This window comes from Mya arenaria, chromosome 8 (assembly GCF_026914265.1).
Source record: "Mya arenaria isolate MELC-2E11 chromosome 8, ASM2691426v1".
Taxonomy (NCBI): Eukaryota; Metazoa; Mollusca; class Bivalvia; order Myida; family Myidae; genus Mya; species Mya arenaria.
The window spans coordinates 6,836,597-6,859,605 of record NC_069129.1 but is presented as its reverse complement, the minus strand read 5'-3'; the positions used below and the strand labels follow the sequence as shown (position 1 = coordinate 6,859,605).

The following is a 23,009-nucleotide window of genomic DNA, read 5'->3' as shown; positions in this document are numbered from 1 at the left end:
AAAACTTGAGAACGGTTTGACTTAGGAGAAGTGCACAGTAGGTTGCTCATGTCTAGTAGATGATCTCTGTTAATTTTAAGGTCAGTAGGACAAAGGTCATAATCAACAGTCTAAGTAAAAGTGTGCCCTCACATAACATACAATAATTAGATATTGACTTAATCAGGGTTCTTGTCAAAAACAGAGCCGCCCATGAATTACTGGGTTATGACTCTTGAAATTGTTAACATTGGTATAATACGCCTTGTTCACAAAGTACAGCCTCCATTTCTTATCCAATCCTCAGCAAACTCGGACAGAAGTTGAATATTGATGCAACCTCGGTTACTTGAAACCAGCATGATCCACCAAGGCATTTCTGGATTATGGCACTTGAAGTTTGTTAAGGTTGCTGTAAATGAGTTTGTGAACACAAAAAGCGTCCATTTACTACCCGGTCTTAAATAACCTTATGCAGTAGTTAGATATCGTCTTAATCACGGTTTCGAAAATAGTCGAACATAGCTACACTACGGCTTGTGAACACAATTGAACATCTATTTCTCATTCGATCTTCACCAAATTAATTTTTGTTCAATTATATATTGAAAATGATTGTTCCATATGATGATATTTATTTAATAGTTCACACTACATTGTATAATTGTATTTGTAATATATTTAATATGTATATGAAACACAAAAAAAACTGTATAGTTTACGTGTAATAAATTATGTTCTGTTCTGTTCTGTTCTGTTAAACATCAATGAGACTCCGATTACTTTCGAAAAACCAAGAAGATCCGCCCAGGCATCATTTGAAGGTTATGGCGGCGCCCATTTATTACACGAAATGTTCCAAGTGAACTGTAAGTATGTTACCTATAACCCATACCTACATGCTCTTGATAGAAAATCACCAAACAAGCCATGCCAGTTGAGCAATGGCCCTCATTGGCCTCTTTTTGTTTGCGGGATACACACAATAAAATTAAATATCCGCATTACCTTTAAAGCATATGGACGGGTTGTCCGGTTAGCGCAATGGTTACCGCCCTCACCTTGAGGCCACCGCGTTTGATTTCCGGTTTTAGGCATGTGAATTTGATTGGTGGTTACTAAACCGGACAAGTGGGTTTTCTCCGGGTACGCCGGTTTCCCCCTTACAAGACCACACTTGTAGGACCTCTCATTATCCATTTATTTAAAGCATACATGTACTGTGAAAAATCAGGACATGAAAAACATAACAAAGAGTAACAGACAGATTTATTTAGACTTTTTCTTTCAATGAACATTGTCTTACATACAAACATGTTTTCATATATGTTTTGTCAACGTATAAACACTAGTTTAACATAAACAAATATTACAGGATATCATACAAAAGTGTTCATATATAGTTAGTTAACAACATACATGCATAATTTGAAATTGTATTACTTGGAGGTTAAACATTTTTTCTCTCATGTAAATAAGGTATTGTTAATTAACAGGGCTTTTTCTCATATATTGGAAGTTCAAATATTTCATTATTGTCATTTACTTTTCAATCAATATAGAAACTAACATGGACAAACACTCCTCAAATGGAACTCATTTTCAATATCTACAGTTACTGTATATTAATCAAATACAATCAAACAATATTTTTTCTTCACCCGTTTTTAGATTTTTAATAATAAAAACAAAACAATACACACATAAAATGAAATTCATCTTCAATATCTACAGTATAAAAAAACAAACTTTGTTTTTTCACGAGTTTTTAGATTTTGAAATAAAAAAAACAACAAAAAAACAACAACAACAAATAAAATGGAATGCATCTTTCAAAAACCTTGTTAAACATCGACCTAGTGACTATATCTACAGTTTAACAAACCAAACATATTAATTTTCTTCACGAGATGTTCGAGTTCAATGTTGGCCATATACAGAAGATGGGGAAGCGTACCTCGGCCACAGGATAGGAACGCAAATGTATATCACCAAAAAAGTTATTAATATCTAAAAAAAAAAGAGGAACTAGTGAACATTTTTCGAATATAAGAACATTTATGTTTTCCAGAAAATAAATCGACCCTCAAGAGAGAAGTTTCATATCCGTAACTTAATATTAATTAATACTCGATACAAACTCGTTCAGAGTGTACAAATTGTAATGGTATTAAGATCTGTCCCAAAACCAGGACGTTGTGGGAATGATCCCTCCAGGGATACTTTAACATAGTCTGTAGACATGGGCACCAGCAAACATAAATATAATAAAATGAAGAAGTATCTAAGTAAAACATATCAAGAAATGTTCGAACATTATATTTCTTTCAGGATGGCAATCATTGAGAAAAACTGCTTGACCGAATTCGCGTGCCGCCATCCCTTTCCCCCAGTAAATTGTATATAAGGCCAAACAAAAAATGTTTGTTTAGGGTAACCTTCCCAAAATTTCTAGGTAGGGTAGGTAGGGATTTTTTTATTATTTTTTTTCAAAATCTGTCGTAAGTTCAGAGTGTTTTCTTGCACATGGCAGTCTTTCCTACATTACTGTCATTGCCTGACTTTGTTTTATCATATTAACAATAATTCTGTGAAAATCTGCATTTATCCGCCCTTCGTAACTTCTATTTACTAACGAATATTTTTTTGCTCAGAAACGAAAAAAAAATAGTTAGGGTCGGCGCATTTTTATAGGTAGGGTCGGGTTACCCGAAACGGACATAAATAGATAGAAAAATAGATGCTAAAGCTTGCAGATTGCGATGGGTTTACCCCTTACTAATATTTAAATATGCATTTCGGATCAAGGGGCAAAGGCGCATGTCGAAATTTACGCCTCGAAGTTATGCTTTTTCTAGTGGCGCATTCTGGATACGCCCCTGGCTAAGATCACCGTGATAACGCATGTAGTCCACATCATCCTCAAACTGTTCGGGGCTTTGCTGGTTTTCTCCTTTGTCTCACCAACCACGTGTATTGTTACCATGGCCGTCCCTGAAAGATCACAAGAATCGTGTTCAGAAAGCGATCGCCTCTCTTTGTTTATAAAATACTAACAAGATTTCATTGTAAAAGCATATTTTGTCCCCCCCCCCCTCCCACAAGAATCGTGTTCAGAAAGCGATCGCCTCTCTTTGTTTATAAAATACTAACAAGATTTCATTGTAAAAGCATATTTTGTCCCCCCCCCCCTCCCCTCCTCTTAAATCGCCCAAGTTGACTTTTTATTTTAATACAATACGCCCGAAATGCACCATTTTGGATCAGAAATTGTTAGCATTTTCGTTGATGAGTAACCGCATACTTTATATCAACTTACCGGAGTTTGATGGCACGCCGGCATCCATGGCAATGACGTCAAACTTATATTCAGACTTTTCAGCCCGGTTGATGGTTTTGTTATTGGCCACAGAAAGTACACCTGTTGTGCTGTTGATCACAAATGTTCCATTCCCGGATGTATCTTGAAATTAAAAACATACAAAAACAAAAATGCGGTAGACAAAACAACAGAGCAAGTATTGTTTAACTTTCTCATGGAAATAAGAATAAAAAAGCACTTTACATGGTAATTTCATTTTCATATGTACATTTAATGCTTGGTCGGTCAAAAGTCAGAACTATTTTGACCGAGGTTGGGGAAAGACCAGTGAACAATTGTCGGCAATCGGAACACCTCAGCCATTATAAAACGGAAGCTAGGCGTAGATGGCCGAGTTGTTACGATTGTATTGTCGGATACCGATGGAAAATGGCCGAGGTATTCCAACTTGACAGGTCAAACGGCATGAAAAATTAACTGTTTTCCTTTTTATAGGAAGTCATGAATCGACAAGAACAGACAAGAACGGACCGGTTTGTTTAACAGAAGGTCATAGACCCATATGGCCAAATATTGTACAATATGGCGACAGATACCAAGATCCATACATTTTCCGAACAAAATAGACGAAATAAATATATACATTTATGTTTCTTCAAGTGACCTTAGGTCTAATTATGTAAAACATATCGATGTGTTTGATCAAGTATACAGTCAAATCTGCCTTCAAAGGTCACCTGCAACGGCCCTAAGATTCTCTCAAGGAAAACTTCGAAATTTTGTTCTTGATTTTTAGAACTAAAGAATCTGGAATTTCTAAAATACCTTGGCTTTTGATCTTGTACGTAATGTGACTGTTCGGTCCGGGGCCATCGCGGTCTAATGCAGAGAAGTGGTGGACAGTCGTACCTTAAAGTGACACTCTTTATTAAAATTCAATACATACACATATGCATAACAAACATAATTTTTGAGTGATAAATCTTTAACTTCGTACTAAATAATGCATTTATGGAAAATATTATTTACTGATAACAAGATTATAACAGTGTATTTAATAGCTATAAACGCAAAACAATATTAATTGATTGGTGAGTGCTAAATGATTTACTGTGATCAACTTTCTTTTTATAAGATAGAAATACCATGTTTTCTGCACCTTTCTTTCAAATTTAACTCGGTATCCTTCATAAGAATCATTGTTATCGATATTCATTCATCCTTTTTGGAATATAAAAACAATTTTAATAATTGTGGTAAATCTTATTTGGGAGAAAGAGTGCATCTTTAAATAAACAGACATTGCGCATGTTAATTACCAAACACTTATGTAGAAACATTTTACAGTTTGACGCATGGATGATAGGAAACAGACACTTCAATAACCATATTAATTACATTGTATTTTGGAAATAACCGTAGTCTGAAATGGTGAACGTTATATAAGGTCAAATATCAAATTAGAATTTTACATTTACAATGTATATTGTTAATTCTTAAAAATAAGACAGAAACTGCTCTATTTTGCCAAAAATCGTTGCCAGAGTGATTGAAAATGTTACCTTTCCAGGCTTAGATAAATGAAATGCTGTTCCAGTGAGTTTCCAGTCAATTGTAACCACGCCCCCCCCCCCCAAGGTCCGTGGGTAAACCGGCGACAGCCGGAGAAATGGGCCGTGTTTTTACCTTTCATGTGAACCCGCAGTGCCGGGTGAATGCGGTGGTTTTTTCTTTGCGCCAAAAATAGCGGGGAAGGGGCTTACCTTGGGTCAATGGAGTGCGGGGGCATTTGGCGGGGACTTTACCAGAAGTTTTCTCCCGCAGGATGATGATTTTAACCGGGCTTGGCTGGAACGAAAGTCAGAGTCCCCGCTATTCTCCGGACCTGGGGGGAAGGGGCGTGGTTACAATTGACTGGTGCATTAGGTACGTGGAATAACTCAATTCCAACCAAGTTTAAACAAAATGTGGCCGAGTCTCTTTAAAGGCACATTAGCTAAAATTTGAAGTATATTTTAACTTTAAGAAATTCAATTCAGAAAACTCAATCGACGTCATGTGATCAGTTAAATCAAAATTCATTGCTAGAATATGACGATGAGGATCATTGTTTGTTTTAGCAAGATATTCCATCGATTAGAGTTATTTCCCCTTGGTAAATTCTCTTTTTTATCATAAGCCTTTGCACGCTGATGTTTGATTTTGACCTGCGGGCGGGCTAAAATGTCAAAATAGTGATTATTTTAACTAAATAATTATGATCACAGTTTTAAAAAGTGAACTTTCATTTTATTTTCATTAAGCAGATGGATCTCTTTAAACCTCCTGAAAGCATAATTATACAGTCGAACCCTGTTGATTCCAACTCCAAGGGACCAGCGAAAATACCTCGAGCCTCGGAAAAATCGAGCCAAGCGGGACATTTTACCCTCAGAATAAAGCAATCGGTCCTTAACATCTAGTTCGAGCCAACGAGTAATTCGAGCCAACGAATTCGAAGCAACGGGGTTCGACTGTAGTAAATGTTTGTTATATAAATATAAATCAACATTGTCATAAAATGTCATACCGGCCTTTGCGCCGTCTGAGACGCTGACGTTGTACACCGATGATGTAAACATTGGCGAGTTGTCGTTGAGGTCTTGCACTTTAACCGTTACGGTTGCGGTGCCGCGTCCGCTGTCCTGACTGTCCGTTGCTCTGTGTAAAATATATCAATATTAGGTAGAGGTGGAACTACATTGCTGAAATCGGGAACGGTTAATAACAAAATACATTTGTACTTTCAGAGATACTGAAACAAAAATATAACCACGACGCGCCAATATTTTGTGTACGGCGCATTCTTGTAAAATGTGGTGATATAAAGCCTGAGTCATAGTAGTGTTTATGCACCAGTCAATTTTAACCACGGCCCCCAGGTCCGGAGAATGACGGGGACTTTGACTTTCGGTCCAGCCAATCCCGGTTAAAATTCCCGCCCTGCGGGGACAAACTGCTGGTAAAATCCCCGCAAAATGCCCCCGAACTCCGGAGACATCCTAGGTTAGACCTATTCCCCGCAATTTTCGGCGCTAAAACAAAACCATCGCATTCCCCCGGCACTGCGGGGCCACCTGGAAGGTAAAGACACGGCCCATTTCCTTCGCTATCCCAGGTATACCCCCTGACCTGGGGGCCGTAGTTACAAGTGACTGGTGCATTACAGAGTAAGTAGCCCGTGCAATATTGCATATACAACTTCTATGTTTTAAACAAATGAGGTTGTATATGTAATACACCCGGAGCTGCTTGCAGTGTAACGACTTTACCCCACCGAGTACCTTTAATTAGTAATTGTTTACTAAAAATATAAAGTGATCAAGGTCATATAAAACTACTATGGGTGTATGGATTTCACCCATTACCACGTGATCGCTCTAGACCAGTCGGATAGCGTCATTTATGTAAGTGAGATAACTGGATACCTTAATGAGCGCAATAAGTGACATTGGAACTATTACTGAAAGGTCAAACTATTAATAACGATGTTGTATGAATCACATTATTCACTGTATTAACAGGAACAAAATGTACTCAATTATTATTTGCAGTGTTGGGGTCTGCTCATAATCCAAAAGCGCATGCGTAAATACGCTTCCGGTGGTTGAATTTATACGAAATCTTCCATCACTGTCGTTAAGAAGTCTGTACGTCGCCGTTCCTTCCACGGTCACATTGCACTGAAACACGTGAGCAACATGGACACATTCTGAACTCTTTGGCCATTTTTTTTCGAAAACAACTAAAAATGGCCGAGGAGCTCCGAATGGAGAGAAACATAGGCACATTCGGAACCCCTTGACCGTTTTCCATCGAAAACAACTCGGATGTATGTGGACGGTTTACAGTGTCAGAAATCTTAATATTTAACTACGCTGCAAATAGATCGCCGAGTAATTTTAATTAAGCAGTTACACTTTGAATTTTTTATTATTTATGCAATAATACACTTTAATGGCGATCAATTTAGACATAGTAATACACAATACACGTTAAAGAAAACTACAATTAACTAAAACTAGTATTTATTTTTTTATGAACTACTGCTTCTGATGTACCGGCATACAACTGAGGCTGTCATTCGGAATTCCTTGTTTTCGAGAAGGGGTGGTAGTGGGTATTATGTGTGCATGAAAGGTTGCTTCTGAATTTGTTAAAAGAACAGCGATGCAAAGTGAGGGCTATCATTTCGCATCATCGTTTCATTGACTTCCAAGATGGCCGCCACATTTTAAAACACAACTATTAAAATATATTGCCACTTTTTCATTTAAAGGTGCATACTAAAGTTTGATGCACAAACTTTTTTTTTGAAATGTGTGCATTATGTTTAACTTATTTGACATTTATTTAAGGAATGAATTGCGGGATTGATCAATGTCATTGTCGGAGTATAAGACGCAATTGGGCTGGTCAAAGTGTGTGGAGTCCTAGGGACTTATTTACACCAATAGTTCATTATTTCATTCAATAAATGTTAAATAAAATACTTCAGTTCGTCTAAGAAAACCTTACAGTCAGCCTTTCTCACTCATTCGGTAAATAGAACGACCATTCGGAGCTCCTCGGCCATTTTTTCAAAAACAACCTCGGATGTATATGGACGGTTTACATACTTAAAAAGTGGTACGTTTAAGTCCGCTGCAAATAGATCGCGTAGTTATCTTATTTAGTAGTTAAAATTTATGACTTAACTCTTGGGAATCGTAATTATGTTTGCAATAATACACTTCACTGGCAATCAATTTAAACTGAGAGCAATGAATACAACTCTTAAACACTACATTTAATTAATGCTTTTATTAAAAAAAATACGGACTACTTCAACAGATGTACCGGCATACATCCGAGGTTGTTTTTGAAAAAAATTGCCGAGGAGTTCCGAATGTAGAACGACCCGACTGTAACCGGAAACATTTTATCAGATGACGTCACAATAACTCTTGAAAAGATCAACCACTTGAAATCACTTTAAAACGTAGAATTTAAACACTTATGGCAACACTACATTTAACATATCATAAATGAACACATCCTAAAATGTTTATTTATTGTTAAAGGGACCTGCTGACACAATACAAACAATTACAAGATAAACAATTTTCATGTATATTGTTATGCGGGGATTCGCGATCCGACCATATCCGAAGATGTTGCTTTCATCGGATGATAACCACAATTGCCGAAGGGCAGTTCATTTAAGGAATGGAAGTTGAGGTGTAAATGTGATCAAAACAAGACAAAGTGTTATAATGATCTAATTACAGGAAAAAATAACGTTTATTGTATGATGTTTTTCAATAAATAAAAAACGCCAAAAAATCGCTTCTAAAATATTGTCAAATTAACTGCTTGCAGATCAGAATTTTTCTTCTTTGCATAAGATATGGTCGGTTGCCAAACTTACTCGATATTAAAGTATTACTGAGCTACTAGGCAATATAATATTTGGTCATGTATACACTGGTCATCTAAAATATCTGAGGGTGGTTTAGGACATAGTGTTCAGATTAACCCAACACATGTGTATTTGATACGTGACCGCTGTAGTACCATGTGTGTCAATATGAAATAATCAAAGATTCCTGGTTTCAGATTGGGTTAGATTCTGTGATCCCTGGTTGGACAGCCAAGTGCCTAAGACCACATATCCGTAACGGAGTCCAGGATGGTCCTTGCCGGGGTTTAAGGGGAAGGGGGGCAATGTGTTTTTTCGTTTTACACCATAAGACCCGACAGTTATCATTCAGCGCAAACATTTGATGGCTGGGGACGCGACCTCATATATTATTGGTGTACCTGGAAAAGGTGGGTATTGATAGACGAGAGTTCAAGAACGCTACCGGCCCATATTATAGATTCATTTCCTCTGCCTGCAGTTCCAGGAAGGGGTGTGTTCCAATTGGAAACCACAGCTCCTGTTAATTAGAAGAACTATTTATAATTTTTTAATTCATTACTCAGAAAAAACAAATTATAGAACCATAAAGTGTTGTACATTTCATATCGCACTTCATCTCTTTATTAATGAGACTAAAAGATCTTCCAATAACACGCTATCCGCTGCCAAGCAAACTCTCTTGTATTGCAGTGTTGTTGTTGTTTTGTTTTGGGGGTTTTCATTCCAACATGAGGCATAACTCGATCATTTTTTAATCAAGAGCTAAACGGCTTCTTGTACGTGTATGTATTGTTTCCGGCGAAATGTGTACCAAGTTTCAGCTGAATATCGCTAGTGGTTTGAGTGTTATGGCCAAAGGTAAAGGGTTTGAACTACCACGCCGACCCCGTCCACACCAAGGTTATCACAGTAAACATGACGCGGTCTGTCAGCCAAACTATCCGGTCGCTACACGACTGACCATTCAGCGTCCAGATTAGGCGGGGCTTATCAGTTGTCCCTTGTTATCCGTCATGACCTCCGACAATCTTCACATGTCAGTAGTTAATTAAGCTGTTTTTATATACTAAATACAAAATGATGTGGACCTCATACCTGAGATAAAATTAAGACAAACAAGTTAAGCCAAAAATAGTAAAAATACTGACGTTTTCCCGTAATGTTCATCAAATTATGCATTTTTGTTTGTATTTGTTTAAAAACAATGTGACTTTTAAATATACTATTTTAAACCGACGTTTTTCTTCGACAAACAGACTAGCTAATAATATGTATGCTTTCTATTGTAACTGATCGATATCAGACGGATTTAAGGGTGAAGAGTGCTCATCCATCAGCAACCGACGTTCAGCTCCATATTCAAAATGACAGTGTCCCAAGTGTCGACCTCACTCGCCATTCACCTCGACGTTCAGCTCCATATTCAAAATGACAGTGTCCCAAGTGTCGACATCACTCGTCCTTCACCTCGACGTTCAGCTCCATATTCAAAATGACAGTGTCCCAAGTGTCGACATCACTCGTCCTTCACCTCGACGTTCAGCTCCATATTCAAAATGACAGTGTCCCAAGTGTCGACCTCACTCGCCATTCACCTCGACGTTCAGCTCCATATTCAAAATGAAAATGTCCAAATGTCGACCTCGCTCGCCATTCACCTCGACGTTCAGCTCCATTTTAAAATGACAGTGTCCCAATGTTGACCCCACTCGTCATTCACCTCGATGTTCAGCTCCATATTCAAAATGACAATGTCCCAATGTCGACCTCGCTCGTCATTCACCTCCACGCTCAGCTTAACATTCGAAATGCAAACGTCCGAGTGCTGATTTACCCGTGCAAACGTACGGCAGATATCATCCTCGGGACCCCAGCGTATCATAACTTATCATATAGGTTATGCGTGGGTGTGCTGAGGATGGGCAGATAATAAGCCAGATATATAATTACGGAAACTAAAAATCTGTGAAAATTGCTTACCTGTGAAATTTGCCCAAATTAAAACAATAGAAACAACACGAATCATAGTTATTTTTCAATAATTATTTTAAAATTGTATGCATAAATGAAATGTTAATCATGTCCGCGTGATAGCATAAATCCTGGTATAATTACTTATTAAACGGATATGGCAATTAACTTTCACTTTAAAAAGGATATAAGCCAACATGTTTCCTGATGCAATAAAGGTGGCTGTTGTTGATTAGGCTAAGTTAACGAGAGATAGTCAACAACAACAACAAAAACAACAACAAATACAACAACAACAAAATAAAAACCAACAGCAACATTATCAGCAACAACAACGGCCTTTGTATAGTATATAACGATGCAACAACTCATGAAAAAAGAATCAGATTACATTCCGATCTCCACCATCATCATCATCACCACCACCACCATCATCATCATCACCACCACCACCACCACCACCATCATCATCATCACCACCACCACCACCACCACCATCATCATCATAATCATCATCACCCAAAAGTATCAAATTACATTAAAACTTGAATCGTTAAGGGGTTCATTTATGCCTCAGATTGGTATATCAGACAATCTTTTATGTTAGCGTGTTCTTTTCTTTCTTGTGTATATGTGTGCGCGCGTCCGCGCCTGCGTTCTTGCATGCCTTTGTGCGTTCGTGCGTACATGAGTGTGTTGTATTTATTCCAATATATAGGGAAACGTACCAAAGCTCGTCTTGCATCAAAAGAAATGCAGTAGGTATCATGTCATTTCAGTGATAAGTATCGCATACGGAGGTTATTCTATTAAATTTCACTGTATTTGGTACTTCTAGAACGACTACGTTCTGTGTGAGCGGGCCTATATTCTAGAACGACTACGTTCTGTGTGAGCGGGCCTATCTTCTAGAACGACTACGTTCTGTGTGATCGGGCCGATCTTCTAGAACGACTACATTCTGTGTGCGCGGGCCTATATTCTCGAACGACTATGTTCTGTGTTAGCGGGCCTATCTTCCAGAACGACTACGTTCTGTGTTAGCGGGCCTATCTTCCAGAACGACTACGTTCTGTGTGAGCGGGCCGATCTTCTAGAACGACTACGTTCTGTGTGAGCGGGCCTATATTCTAGAACGACTACGTTCTGTGTGAGCGGGCCTATCTTCTAGAACGACTACGTTCTGTGTGATCGGGCCGATCTTCTAGAACGAATACATTCTGTGTGCGCGGGCCTATATTCTCGAACGACTACGTTCTGTGTTAGCGGGCCTATCTTCCAGAACGACTACGTTCTGTGTTAGCGGGCCTATCTTCCAGAACGACTACGTTCTGTGTTAGCGGGCCTATCTTCCAGAACGACTACGTTCTGTGTGAGCGGGCCTATATTCTCGAACGTTAACGTTACGTGTTAGCAGGCCTATATTATCATATGAATAGGTTACGTATACCACACTACCAGTTCAAGATTGCGCATACTTAGATGTACAGCTACTTTTTAAAAACATACGTCGTGCCCATCGACCACCGTCCGCCGCTCTTTCAACAATTGCCTACTTTAGATGAAACTCCACTTATATGTTCCATGGATGGCACCCTTTCGCAATTGTTCAAAGAAATTACTTCCATGTAGAACTACGGTTGTCATAACAATCGAAAAGAAACTTCTACAGGAAAACCATGAGCCCTAGAGCTAAGAGATTTGGTGCTTTTAAATGTTTAGTGGTCCACTACCAAAATGTTCAAATTATTAATCTGGAGTCAAAACTGGCCCCGCCCCGGTGGTCAAAACACACTTGTCTAACACCCTTAAATATGAGCATCTGTTAAAATATTCTTCGCTAGGCCAAGACCCTTTATATTCTGTATGTAGCATCATACAGTAGTCCTCTATCAAGCTTGTCAAATCCGTGCCACTGGGAAAAACTTGCCCTGCTCCGGGGGTCACAAGATTCCTATACACTCATATAAGACAAACTTTGAACTGGCCACGCCCTGGGGTCCAAAAGTTTCTTAAAAGACTTTTAGTTGGTACAGCACACCTGTTAAAATTTCAACTTGTAAACGTCCATACTTGGATACAGTTCTCATTCGGCATGGTTACAATTGTGAACTCTTGATGACTGTAGCTTTGACTGTGAACATTGACATTTATATATAATGACTGGGTCTGGGAAAATATGTACAAAGTGAAATATTAATATAGATTTTATTTGTATACAAAAATCTGCTATACATTTTTATTACAAATTGTAATCACATTAATTAAGCGTACAAAAACATTCAGTTCAATAAGCATTAAAGATGTTTATATAACCAAAAGGCCTTCATAGGATAAAGTAATTTCCGAATGCTGTTCTCTTTAACCTTTGTGTCTTATCAAATATTAATTAAATGCGGATAACCATGTTTGAGTCAATTTTGATAAACAAAATTTTCATCGCCAAAATCCTTTGTTCTATAAAAGGTGAGACACATAATACAATTTTTGTTACATTTACAGTATGTAAACTGTGGTATAAAAAGTGGATTACGTATCAGCAACATTATAAAAAAAATTGAAATGTTTAATGCATAAAATGAGAGAAAATAAAATAAAAAATGCATGTGAAAATGATATGTACAATGTTTAGGTATATAATAAATTTATACAATATTTACAGTGAGTTTCTGGAATGTTTGCATGTAAATGTCAGCTATTTCAACCATTACAGTATTAGCAAACAAATAACTATAGAGCATGTTCAAATATGGTAAATATTTAAAACTACAACTTAGTGTATGATGAACTCATTTTGAAAAATCCCTGTACCACAAAAATGGAAAATGCACATCATTAATTTTCTTAAAATTTGTAATGGTTTTATATCAGACTTATGAAAATTTATTTACTATTTATTTATTAATTTATTTGAACCGAATAGTCAAATAGTATCGTTAAAGTTTGTGAGTTCCAAAATAGGTCTGTTGTAATATTCTAATACTACAATTACATTTTAACTAGAATGTTTCAAAATGTATATACATTGTGCTGATGAGCTGGTTTGCGTTGAAATATTCAATGCAGAGTATAAACTTTATAATCATTATGAAGTAAATGAATGAAATATTCAAAAAAAGTTCAAAATCTGTCATTGAGAATAAACAAATATGTTGTTATTTCGAAGGCTTAATATCTCAACATCAAGAGAAGAAGGTTAAAAAACAGTGTGTCTGTGTGATTTTTATGTTAAACATGTCACTAGTTGCACAGGTTGTATCCACTGGTCAAAACTTTTGAATGTTGTAGGAATACATTACAACTGAGTTGTTCTCATTCGGATCACCTCGGCCATTTTTCATCTAAAACAACCTTGAATCTATGCTGGTACATCAGTAGAAGTAGTTTGTAATGTTTTAAATGATTGAATTGATAAATGATTGTGTTTTAATGTGTATTGTTTATTACTTTGTCTAAATTTATTACCATTGAAGTGTATCATTGCATAAATAATTATGACTTCTCAGAGTAAAGTCATTAAGTTTAACTGCTAAATTGAAATTACTATACGATCTACTTGCAGCGTAGTCAAAATGTTGAGATTTCTGACGAGGTAAACCGTCTATATACATCATAGGTTGTTTTCAATGGAAAATGACCAAGGAGTTCCAAATGGAATCTTATAAGGAATGGTGAACAATGTGTCCATGAGAGATTATGATGGAGTCACATGGAGGAAGATTCACGCCCTCAGATGAACAAGAACCTGGATCACAGTGAAGGCCGCAACAAGAAGGCCCATACTCAGTTGTACACTCGAGGCTCCAAGCTGGAAATTTACAAGAAAACTAGTATATTCAAGAAGTTACCATTGCCTTAAACTACATGTATACTCACAAAGATGTTGTAATATCAGTAACACACTTAGTGTCGCTCCGATAATCGATTTTAATAAAAAATCAATCCGAAAGGTCAACAGGTTAATGGGGAGAAACAAACAGGCTCTTTACTGACAACAATATTATAGTACTTGTTTGTGTATATATCAAATAGATTTTTAACTGCAGCAGAACTGCTTGTAATTTAAAATAAGGTGAAATATTTCAAAGTCGCATCAACATAAGACAAACATTTCCGTTTCACTTCTGGTATGTCCACTTTGTGTATTTAGTGAACTATAAAATTTCCGGCAATAACTTAAGCCTGCAGAGGCAGCGCCTGAATTCACACACTTTTTTTTTTTTTACAAAAAAGTATGAGTTTTAATTGGTCTTTGCAAAATAAATCTTTTTGAAATTATCATAAAATAATATAGTATGCCAGTGAATACTAAAAGGGAATGTCTCACGTATGATAAAATAACGAAAAAAGAAGAAAATTGTTGAAAACTGACATAGACTTGGCATCGATGTGTACAATGCATTGAAACTTTCTAACTGAAGTACCACATAGATTACAATTTATTTAAGTTAAGCAGTTATTTCGTATTTTTTCATTAAAAAAGATTACTGGGTATGTCTACCAGGTAGAATTCATTCCTTATGCATGATTGGCTAGTCGGTGTTATCACGTGATATTACCGAGGTAGGTGTATAGCTTAATTATGTCACCCGATTAGAATAAGCCTTTGTAGCTCAGTGAGTAAGACGCTGGACTTCAATTTTGGCGATGCGGGTTCGAACCCGGTCTCCGACACAATTTTTTTTTACATTTTGGTACTTTTTTTTTACAATTATGATATCAAAGCATAACACATTCTATTAGATAATTGTCCTGAGATTCGTTACAGAAAAAAACTTTTTTTGGTGCCAATCTGTGACACAGTCCCTTTAATAAGGAAAATGACTCAAGTTAGGAAGTGACTTAAGATGCAAGGGTTCTAACAGTGGATAATTGGTCTGTTTGTGTATGAAGGATTCATGCCAAAAGCAGGTTAAAGGGGCTAAGACCCCTTTGAAATTGTAACTAAAGTCATATATATTCATTTTCATATCATATTATCATATAATGTTGATTAAACAGCAACAATGTCGCAATGTATAATGTCACCTAACACAAAATGAAATACACGAAAAAAAGAAATACATGCATATTTCATTTTTGGGGTAAATACCAGGACGTACAAAACTTGTTATTAGCCTTAGTTACACATGTTGCAAGTAACAATACGCACATATGTTGCTTTGGCTTTAATAATTAGTCGAGGTAATATAATGTCCCTTTTTGAACCAAAAACACTTACAGATGAGCAGAAGCGTCCCTTTTAGAAATGCTTGATTAATTTGATGGTCAACTTTTCAGCTATATATATCAATGTCACTAATGGTACCATCTGGCATTAACCCCTAAAATTTATGAATATAACGCACAAAGGGCATACCGTGACATAGTAATTGCATCTATCTCCTTGACAACATTCTGTACACTTCCAGTCCCGATACCAATCCCTCATGCACTGAAGACCCAGACTCTGCTGCTCATTTTCACATTCTAAACGTGTCGTGCAGGACTTGTCGATAGAGAAAATTCTCTCACTTCTTGGCGTCCAGTATCTAGGCTCTGTGGAATTAATTTTCATTAGGATTTAGAAAAAAATCATGATTCCAGAAACTTTCAGTAAATAAATTTTAATTGATTAAGTAATTAGATGCCTAGATACTTAATAATAGTAATATATTAATATTTATGATTTTATAATCAGTTAAGATTGAAACCATGCTGCTACAGCTAGTGATATCAATTTTATAATTTATAATTTTACAACCTGTTTTAATTCTACCATGATCTTTTAGTACAGTTACATATCCTGTGTAAACTGTTTTAGACTATTGATTTAATATAAATGCAATTTAGATGTCGGGTGTAAATTATATTACTATCATTTTTAATATTTTCAAAGTTTCGCTAAACTATTTTTTATCGTATGATATTGATATTTATTGTTTTAAATTCAGACGACTAGTTTAATACCACATTTTATTTTATTGTGTTTCATATTTTTTAGTATGTCGTACATTTATTGTTCAAAAGCTGTCTTAGTATTTTAATGATATTGCTTGTAGTAATCTATCAGATTATATCGCTGTAAAGCGCCTTTGAACGTGTATATGAAAAGGGCGCTATATAAGTTTGGTAAATAATAATAATAATAATCAAAACTGTCAGTTAAAAACCTCATTATTCTTCTACTGGCACAGTGAAAAAGGTATGAACAAAGCTATTTTTTTATTTCAATTTTCTATTCTTTCATATGCATATTATTTGAGCATTTGTACCAGCACTTTAATTAGTCTCATTATTGAAAATTATCCACAACCATCAATTTTCAAGTGAATTTTAAGGCTTAGTCAGCCAATAAAGCTTTCTTCATAGCATATTTTAGCCTGTTTGATCTGACCAATTTAGGTCCGAAAATAACAGACCAATTCTCAATGCTAAAATAAATACTTTTGTTTTTCCCAAATTCTATTCATCAAACAATTAAACCCCCAGAATAGTTTTTGTATGGAAGGGTTGATGTATTCGTGTTCATTTTTTTAGTCAAAATGAAGCATTCTCCTCTTTAGAAAGGCCCGAGCCAATTTTCCAAAATGATGGAAATAATCACTGCATTTTATAATGTTCTGTCTTTATATCAACCAAATAAGAAATAATAAAATTTGAACTGTAACTTACGACTCCAATGAATAAAGCTTCTGCATGTGTCCTCATGCTGGCGACACTGGATCGTTGTCTTCACACACTTGTCAAAATTACTGTCCTGGGCCTTGCATACATAACACTCCAGGGCCGATCCTGCAAGAAACAAGCCAAGGTTTAGTTTATACTATTCAGGCCTTACTAAATCCAAATAACCACTCGAAAATGTGGGTTGTTATCGAGGTCGGGTAAGAAAAATATCCAACGGCCCACTCAGAATGTGCAGGTTTAAATCAAGGAAAGTATTTCAAGGTAATTCATCTTCAAATTTATTTTTTTAAATATTTTTCATATTTAACATTAATTAATATCACTTTAATTGACCATCAGACCGTCAGCCGACAGTTTTGGAAAAATAATACAGGTCGTAAGCAGCTTATTTTTACCGATCATGACACGCCAACAGACGGTATACTGGTTGACGGTACATTTCCAAATAGGGCACAAATCCCGAACACCGGCTCAACCACACGTTTGTTTACCCTGATCGATTATTCGATGATCTAGATCGATACAGATAACTTTGCAGCTAAGTGGTTATTAATAATTTAATAGCATCCTTATTAATTATAATTGTATGACCATGTATTTTCGCTTTGCAAGTGTTCAGTATTTGTGCCCTCCATAGCACAAATTAAAGGGTGATTTACTGTCCATAAAATGAACGATTTTCGACATAAAATTGATGAGAGCATGAATCTGTACTTTGACAGATGTTGTCACATTAACCAAAGATGTGTCATACGCAATTTTAACTTACTACAACAAAAACTCTCCAAGATAATTCTGAAAAACCTCATAAAGTGTTCGGATTTGTGACCTTAGCCAGTATGGAATGTCTGCCCTATTAAACATTGTAAAAACATTAAGAAAGCAAACATTTATCAGACCGCAGTTAATGAGTTATAAATCCATTTTGGCTCAACATATTTTTAATCTTGTGAGTGTTGACCTTTTAGCTGGAAACTACCATTTTATTCAAAAGTGTTTTAAAAACTGTCCAAAGTATACTATCAAAATAAACCAGGAAATCATCCGCCATTTTATTGAAATTCTCACCTGTATTTTGACAATGAACACACCTGAGACCAAGTTACTGTAATCCAACAGTTGAGGCAATTTTCTTAAAAACTTTACTTACCGAGAGGGATCAATCCCGCAAGACATATCAAAATCTGATTCAAATTCATCGAAAATTATGTCATTTGAAAACAAAATTATTTAAGACAGGTAAGCGGAAGTTGACACACAGTATGATATTGTATTCGGTTTCGCCGACAAAACTATAAGGATGAGCCGGGAACCATAACAGGTGCAAAACATTTGGGTTATAAAACACTAAATATGTCGTACAATAAAAGAAAATTGGTATTCTTGCGCAAGCTCGGGGAGTTTTTTTTTTATAATGAATATATATGCCATGAATTCTGTTAAAATAACGTATTTTAAGAACATTTGTCGTGTTTACGAGTATTTATAAGGTAGTTTTCAATGTATTATTGGGCATCCATTATCATTGGTTATATCTGGGCTGTAATCTATGATGATGTAGGTGATGAATATTATTAACTTATTTTTATTTCTCATTTCATTAACAAATTATATTGGACTTTAAAGATCAAAACAAACCGGACTACATGCTAGATTAAACAACGATAAACATGCCCTAGCTTGTATAGTAACATTGTAGAAGTTGTGTAATCGAACGACAGTTCTAAGAAATCGTTGAACATATGCAAATGTCGTGTTCTCCCAAAATACATCTTGTTAATGAAATCTGGAACACGTGTTGCACTTCTTTGACAAAAATGCACTAAATGAAAGGTTGAAACTTTTATAAGATATATACCATAGTGGTTTTGAAAGAATTTATATGTACTGCACCAAATTTCTCTTATAGACATGAGGATAGTTCACGGGATTTTACCAGAGTTTCATATACAGCATGCAGCTATTTTGTTTTTCGAAAAAAATAATCGTTAAATATTAAAAATAACACACACTCTTTACGCGATATTATTTCCCTGCTTTGACAATGCTCTCTCACAAGTCTGCCACTGATATCGCATATATCGATGAGCTACAATTAATACTTTAAGGGACTAGACACTAGGTGGTCCCAAAATCGACAAATACAATATTTCCTCAAAACGAGGATAGTATTATCATTACAAACTAGTAGGAGGCCGATAATACATCATTTTCCATGATCAAAAGAATCTTTCGTCGCTGTCTCCGCTAAGTTTACCCGTTTAAAAATAGTGCGTAATGGTTTTACAGTAGTGTGTATATTTAGCATGTGAAAGTCACATGAGCAGTACAAATACATATACCGACGCTATTTTTAAATTTACTGGGATATTCCGGGCATTTTTATCGGATTAATCAAGTAGTCATTCTCTGTTTTTAAACCAGACTTGTGACTGGCTTTGGTCAGGTTACCAACTTCACAAGCGGGTAGGAAATAGTAACTATGTTCGCAGATACCTAATTCCTTTCTGTTGACTTACATAATTATATTTTGTACTAGAATGCTTACGAAAACACCTCTTCTGAGCCAAGAGGTTACTTTTTGTTGTAAACATGCCTCTTTGAAGCCAATTAAGAGGTAGCTGTTTTATTTATTATTTATTTATTTAACTTTATTTAAAGAAGGTAACACATTAAGACATAGGCATCATATTATAAACAAACATAACACACGACTTATTTACAATGTGGCCTTCTGAAAGAAACATACACACGCACACTCACATAAATGCTTAGAATGAAAACGCAAGCATAAAATTATGTTATTTCAAAAGGGTAAGTATTAAAATGTTATACGAAAACATAAAGAAACATGAATATAATACATTAATTATAACATCAATGCCGAACAATACATCAATTTGTACCTAAAGGTTAACAAATCGTATCATTAAAATTTATTAACTTAGGTTTAGGTGTCTCACTTGAAGCATTCAGCCAAGAAATTGTAAATATTTTCGCAGATACCTACTTCCTTTTTAAAGCGTCACACACCGGCAGTTTAAAGCCAGCAGCCTGAGCTCTACTGAATGGAGTGGAGTTCTTGGCCTTTCGGACATTCAAACGGAGCCGCTCTGGCTTTTTCATGATTGGAATCGTAAAGACTGATATCTCGTCTGTACTTATTTAGAGAACACTTCAAAGACTATTTACAAACACACATCTTTTGAAGCAAGAGGTAACGGTTTGTTTTAAAGCGACCTCTTGCTAAGGTTCAAATTATTTTATTGACCACTGGGTAGGAAATTGTCAATATGTTCGCAAATACCCTTTTACTGTTGTAGACAAACATCTCTTCAGGTGTTCGAAGAAAATAAGTTTTATCTTTAAACACACCTCTTCTGAGCCAAACGATAACTGTTTTAAACAAGACTGCTGAGATCAAAGGTATCTGTTTGTTTAAGCAAAGCCAAAAAAGTTGGTGCAAACAAACCTTTTCCAAATTTAAGATCTCATACAATTGTTTGTTAACGGTTCAGGTCATTTTTGAAATATACACAACAAAATTTCAGTTTTCATCTTCAGGAAACCGAACTGCAGTTACTTACCATGCATTTGTCCTCGAATCAATATGGTGCACCTTTTTTATATACATGTAATCTTATTTATTTGAAACCAATAAAAAACTTAGGTATCACTTTCGATGTGTTTGTGACAGGGTCATTATTTACGACATACTGGTTTACGTTAGAGGGACTACTTTCTTTACTTTCGTTTTAATATATTTATTGTTTGACCTTTATTGAACTCCAGGGCTTGGTATGCTTGCAAATGCAAGATTTGATTGGTCAGTTGTTTTAACCGCTTTCCTTTAATTTTCGTTCGTCACAAGGTTGACACAACTTTTTCACCTGTCAAACAATATAGACATATATATTTTACTATAAATAATAAAGGATCAGGGTTCTAAGGAATATAGGATTTTGGTAAGTCTTGTTGTTTTATTTGTTTGTGGTTGTCATTTCGTTGCTATTGTTTCTAAATCAGTTTGATGTGGTTTCCGATTGAAATTGGGTAATTGCTAATTGCAGTGTTGTACTCATTCTCGTTCACTAGAGCGATTAAGTAAATACTCGTTGATTTATCATTGTCAACCTCTGATAGATGAAAATGTGTTTTAATAATAACTTCTTAAATGGCAGTATTGGTTATTTCTTCTTATATATATGTTATCACTTTTCCATACTTCTGGGCACATGTTAATTTAACATTGCAGATACCGTTTAAACATAAACCCCACACGAGTGCTTGAGATCGAGTGTTAGAGACATATAGTGGAGCTCAGTACCACATACTGGTAAGACTGTCATAATGTTATGTCATGTATGTTTGTAATGTTGTAATTATGTTTGTAACATGTCTGTACTGTTTTATGTTGTTTACATGTATATTATTGTGTATTCATCCATGGTCATTACTGTAATATTTATATTCATGTGATTATATTATATTATATTATAACATGTAATTATAATATGTAACATGATTAATATTCAGATGTCATATATTTTGTATTTTGTATGCTTTCAGGGCTCACGCTCATATATTTCTATGAAGAAATAATAAACAATAAAACGAACCTATTACCTGCTTATCAAGTGATCATTTAACCCCAACGATAAGCGCCCGGTAACATGTTTTTCAACATTTAATGCCAATCAAGGCAAAATTAAATGGAATGGAAATAAACGGAATCATCGCGCTTTACTAATAACGGATCAAGAAAACACCAAGATATTTAACGGGTCCTTCTATGTTATAATAAATAGTATTGTCTTATTAACAGACACACCCAAGACACATACGGCATTCAATCGTGTGAAGGATCACTGCTTTATTATACGGTACAGAATTCCTACGAATTGAGCTAAAAAGATGCACGTTTTCGTGTAAGGTGCCTTTTGCAGTTATTTCTTGTCATTATGTAGTTCTATGTTATGCTCACATCGAAGACACAGAAAATTATGGCACTATTTCCTTTAACCTCTTAACTTAAAAGAAGTTGTCTATTGAAGTCTATAAATTGCAGTTAATTCATACTGACCTGAACGCTTCAGAAAGAGATGGAGTGGACAACAAGTCCCTTGTGCAGTTCTATGTCGAGATGGAGTGGTCATCTATAATGTCCAGGTGCAGTTCTATGTCGAGATGGAGTGGTCATCTTATGTCCGGGTGCGGTTCTATGTACAGATGGAGTGGACATCTACTGACAGGGTGCAGTTCTACGAAGGGTTCAGTTCTATGTACATGGAGTGGACAACTAGTCTCATGGTTCAGTTCTATGTAGAGATCGAAATGGACATCAACTACCAGTCTTCTGTTCTTGGTGGAGATGGAGTGGACATCTGGTGTCGGACTGCAGTTCAATGTAGATATGGCCAGGCTTCAGTTCTATGTAGAGATGGATTGGACATCTAATGGCAGGCTGCAGTTCAGTGTAGATAGGGTCACCTTTCAGTTCTATGTAGTTAAGGAGTTGACTTCTAGTGTCAGGGTGCAGCTAAATGAAGAGATGGAGTGGACAGCTAGTGGAAGGTGCAAAGCGCTCGTCTCCGCCCACTTATCGACCTCATTAGCATATAGTGA

The 23,009-nt window shown here is 35.9% G+C and overlaps 2 protein-coding genes and 1 long non-coding RNA gene across 3 annotated transcripts; 1 reads left to right on the top strand and 2 right to left on the bottom strand.

Moving 5' to 3' along the window:
• Positions 1-1,236: 1,236 nt before the first annotated feature.
• Positions 1,237-10,857, bottom strand: LOC128244878 (protocadherin-1-like). Its single transcript, XM_052962985.1, has 7 exons — positions 10,725-10,857; positions 9,143-9,261; positions 6,878-7,023; positions 5,871-6,001; positions 4,127-4,210; positions 3,299-3,442; positions 1,237-2,973 (listed from the first exon to the last, which is right to left on the bottom strand). The coding sequence occupies exons 1-7, from the start codon at positions 10,768-10,770 to the stop codon at positions 2,834-2,836; spliced, it is 810 nt and encodes a 269-aa protein (XP_052818945.1). The 5' UTR covers positions 10,771-10,857; the 3' UTR covers positions 1,237-2,833.
• Positions 10,858-12,909: 2,052 nt separating this feature from the next.
• LOC128242498 (uncharacterized) lies at positions 12,910-18,671 on the bottom strand. The gene is made up of 4 exons (XM_052959665.1): positions 18,535-18,671; positions 17,370-17,489; positions 16,075-16,253; positions 12,910-14,523 (listed from the first exon to the last, which is right to left on the bottom strand). The coding sequence occupies exons 1-4, from the start codon at positions 18,581-18,583 to the stop codon at positions 14,437-14,439; spliced, it is 435 nt and encodes a 144-aa protein (XP_052815625.1). The 5' UTR covers positions 18,584-18,671; the 3' UTR covers positions 12,910-14,436.
• Positions 18,672-21,166: 2,495 nt separating this feature from the next.
• Positions 21,167-22,052, top strand: LOC128242328 (uncharacterized). The gene is made up of 3 exons (XR_008262581.1): positions 21,167-21,349; positions 21,640-21,720; positions 21,954-22,052. It is a non-coding gene; the product is annotated as an uncharacterized LOC128242328 (long non-coding RNA).
• The last annotated feature ends 957 nt before the right edge of the window (positions 22,053-23,009 follow it).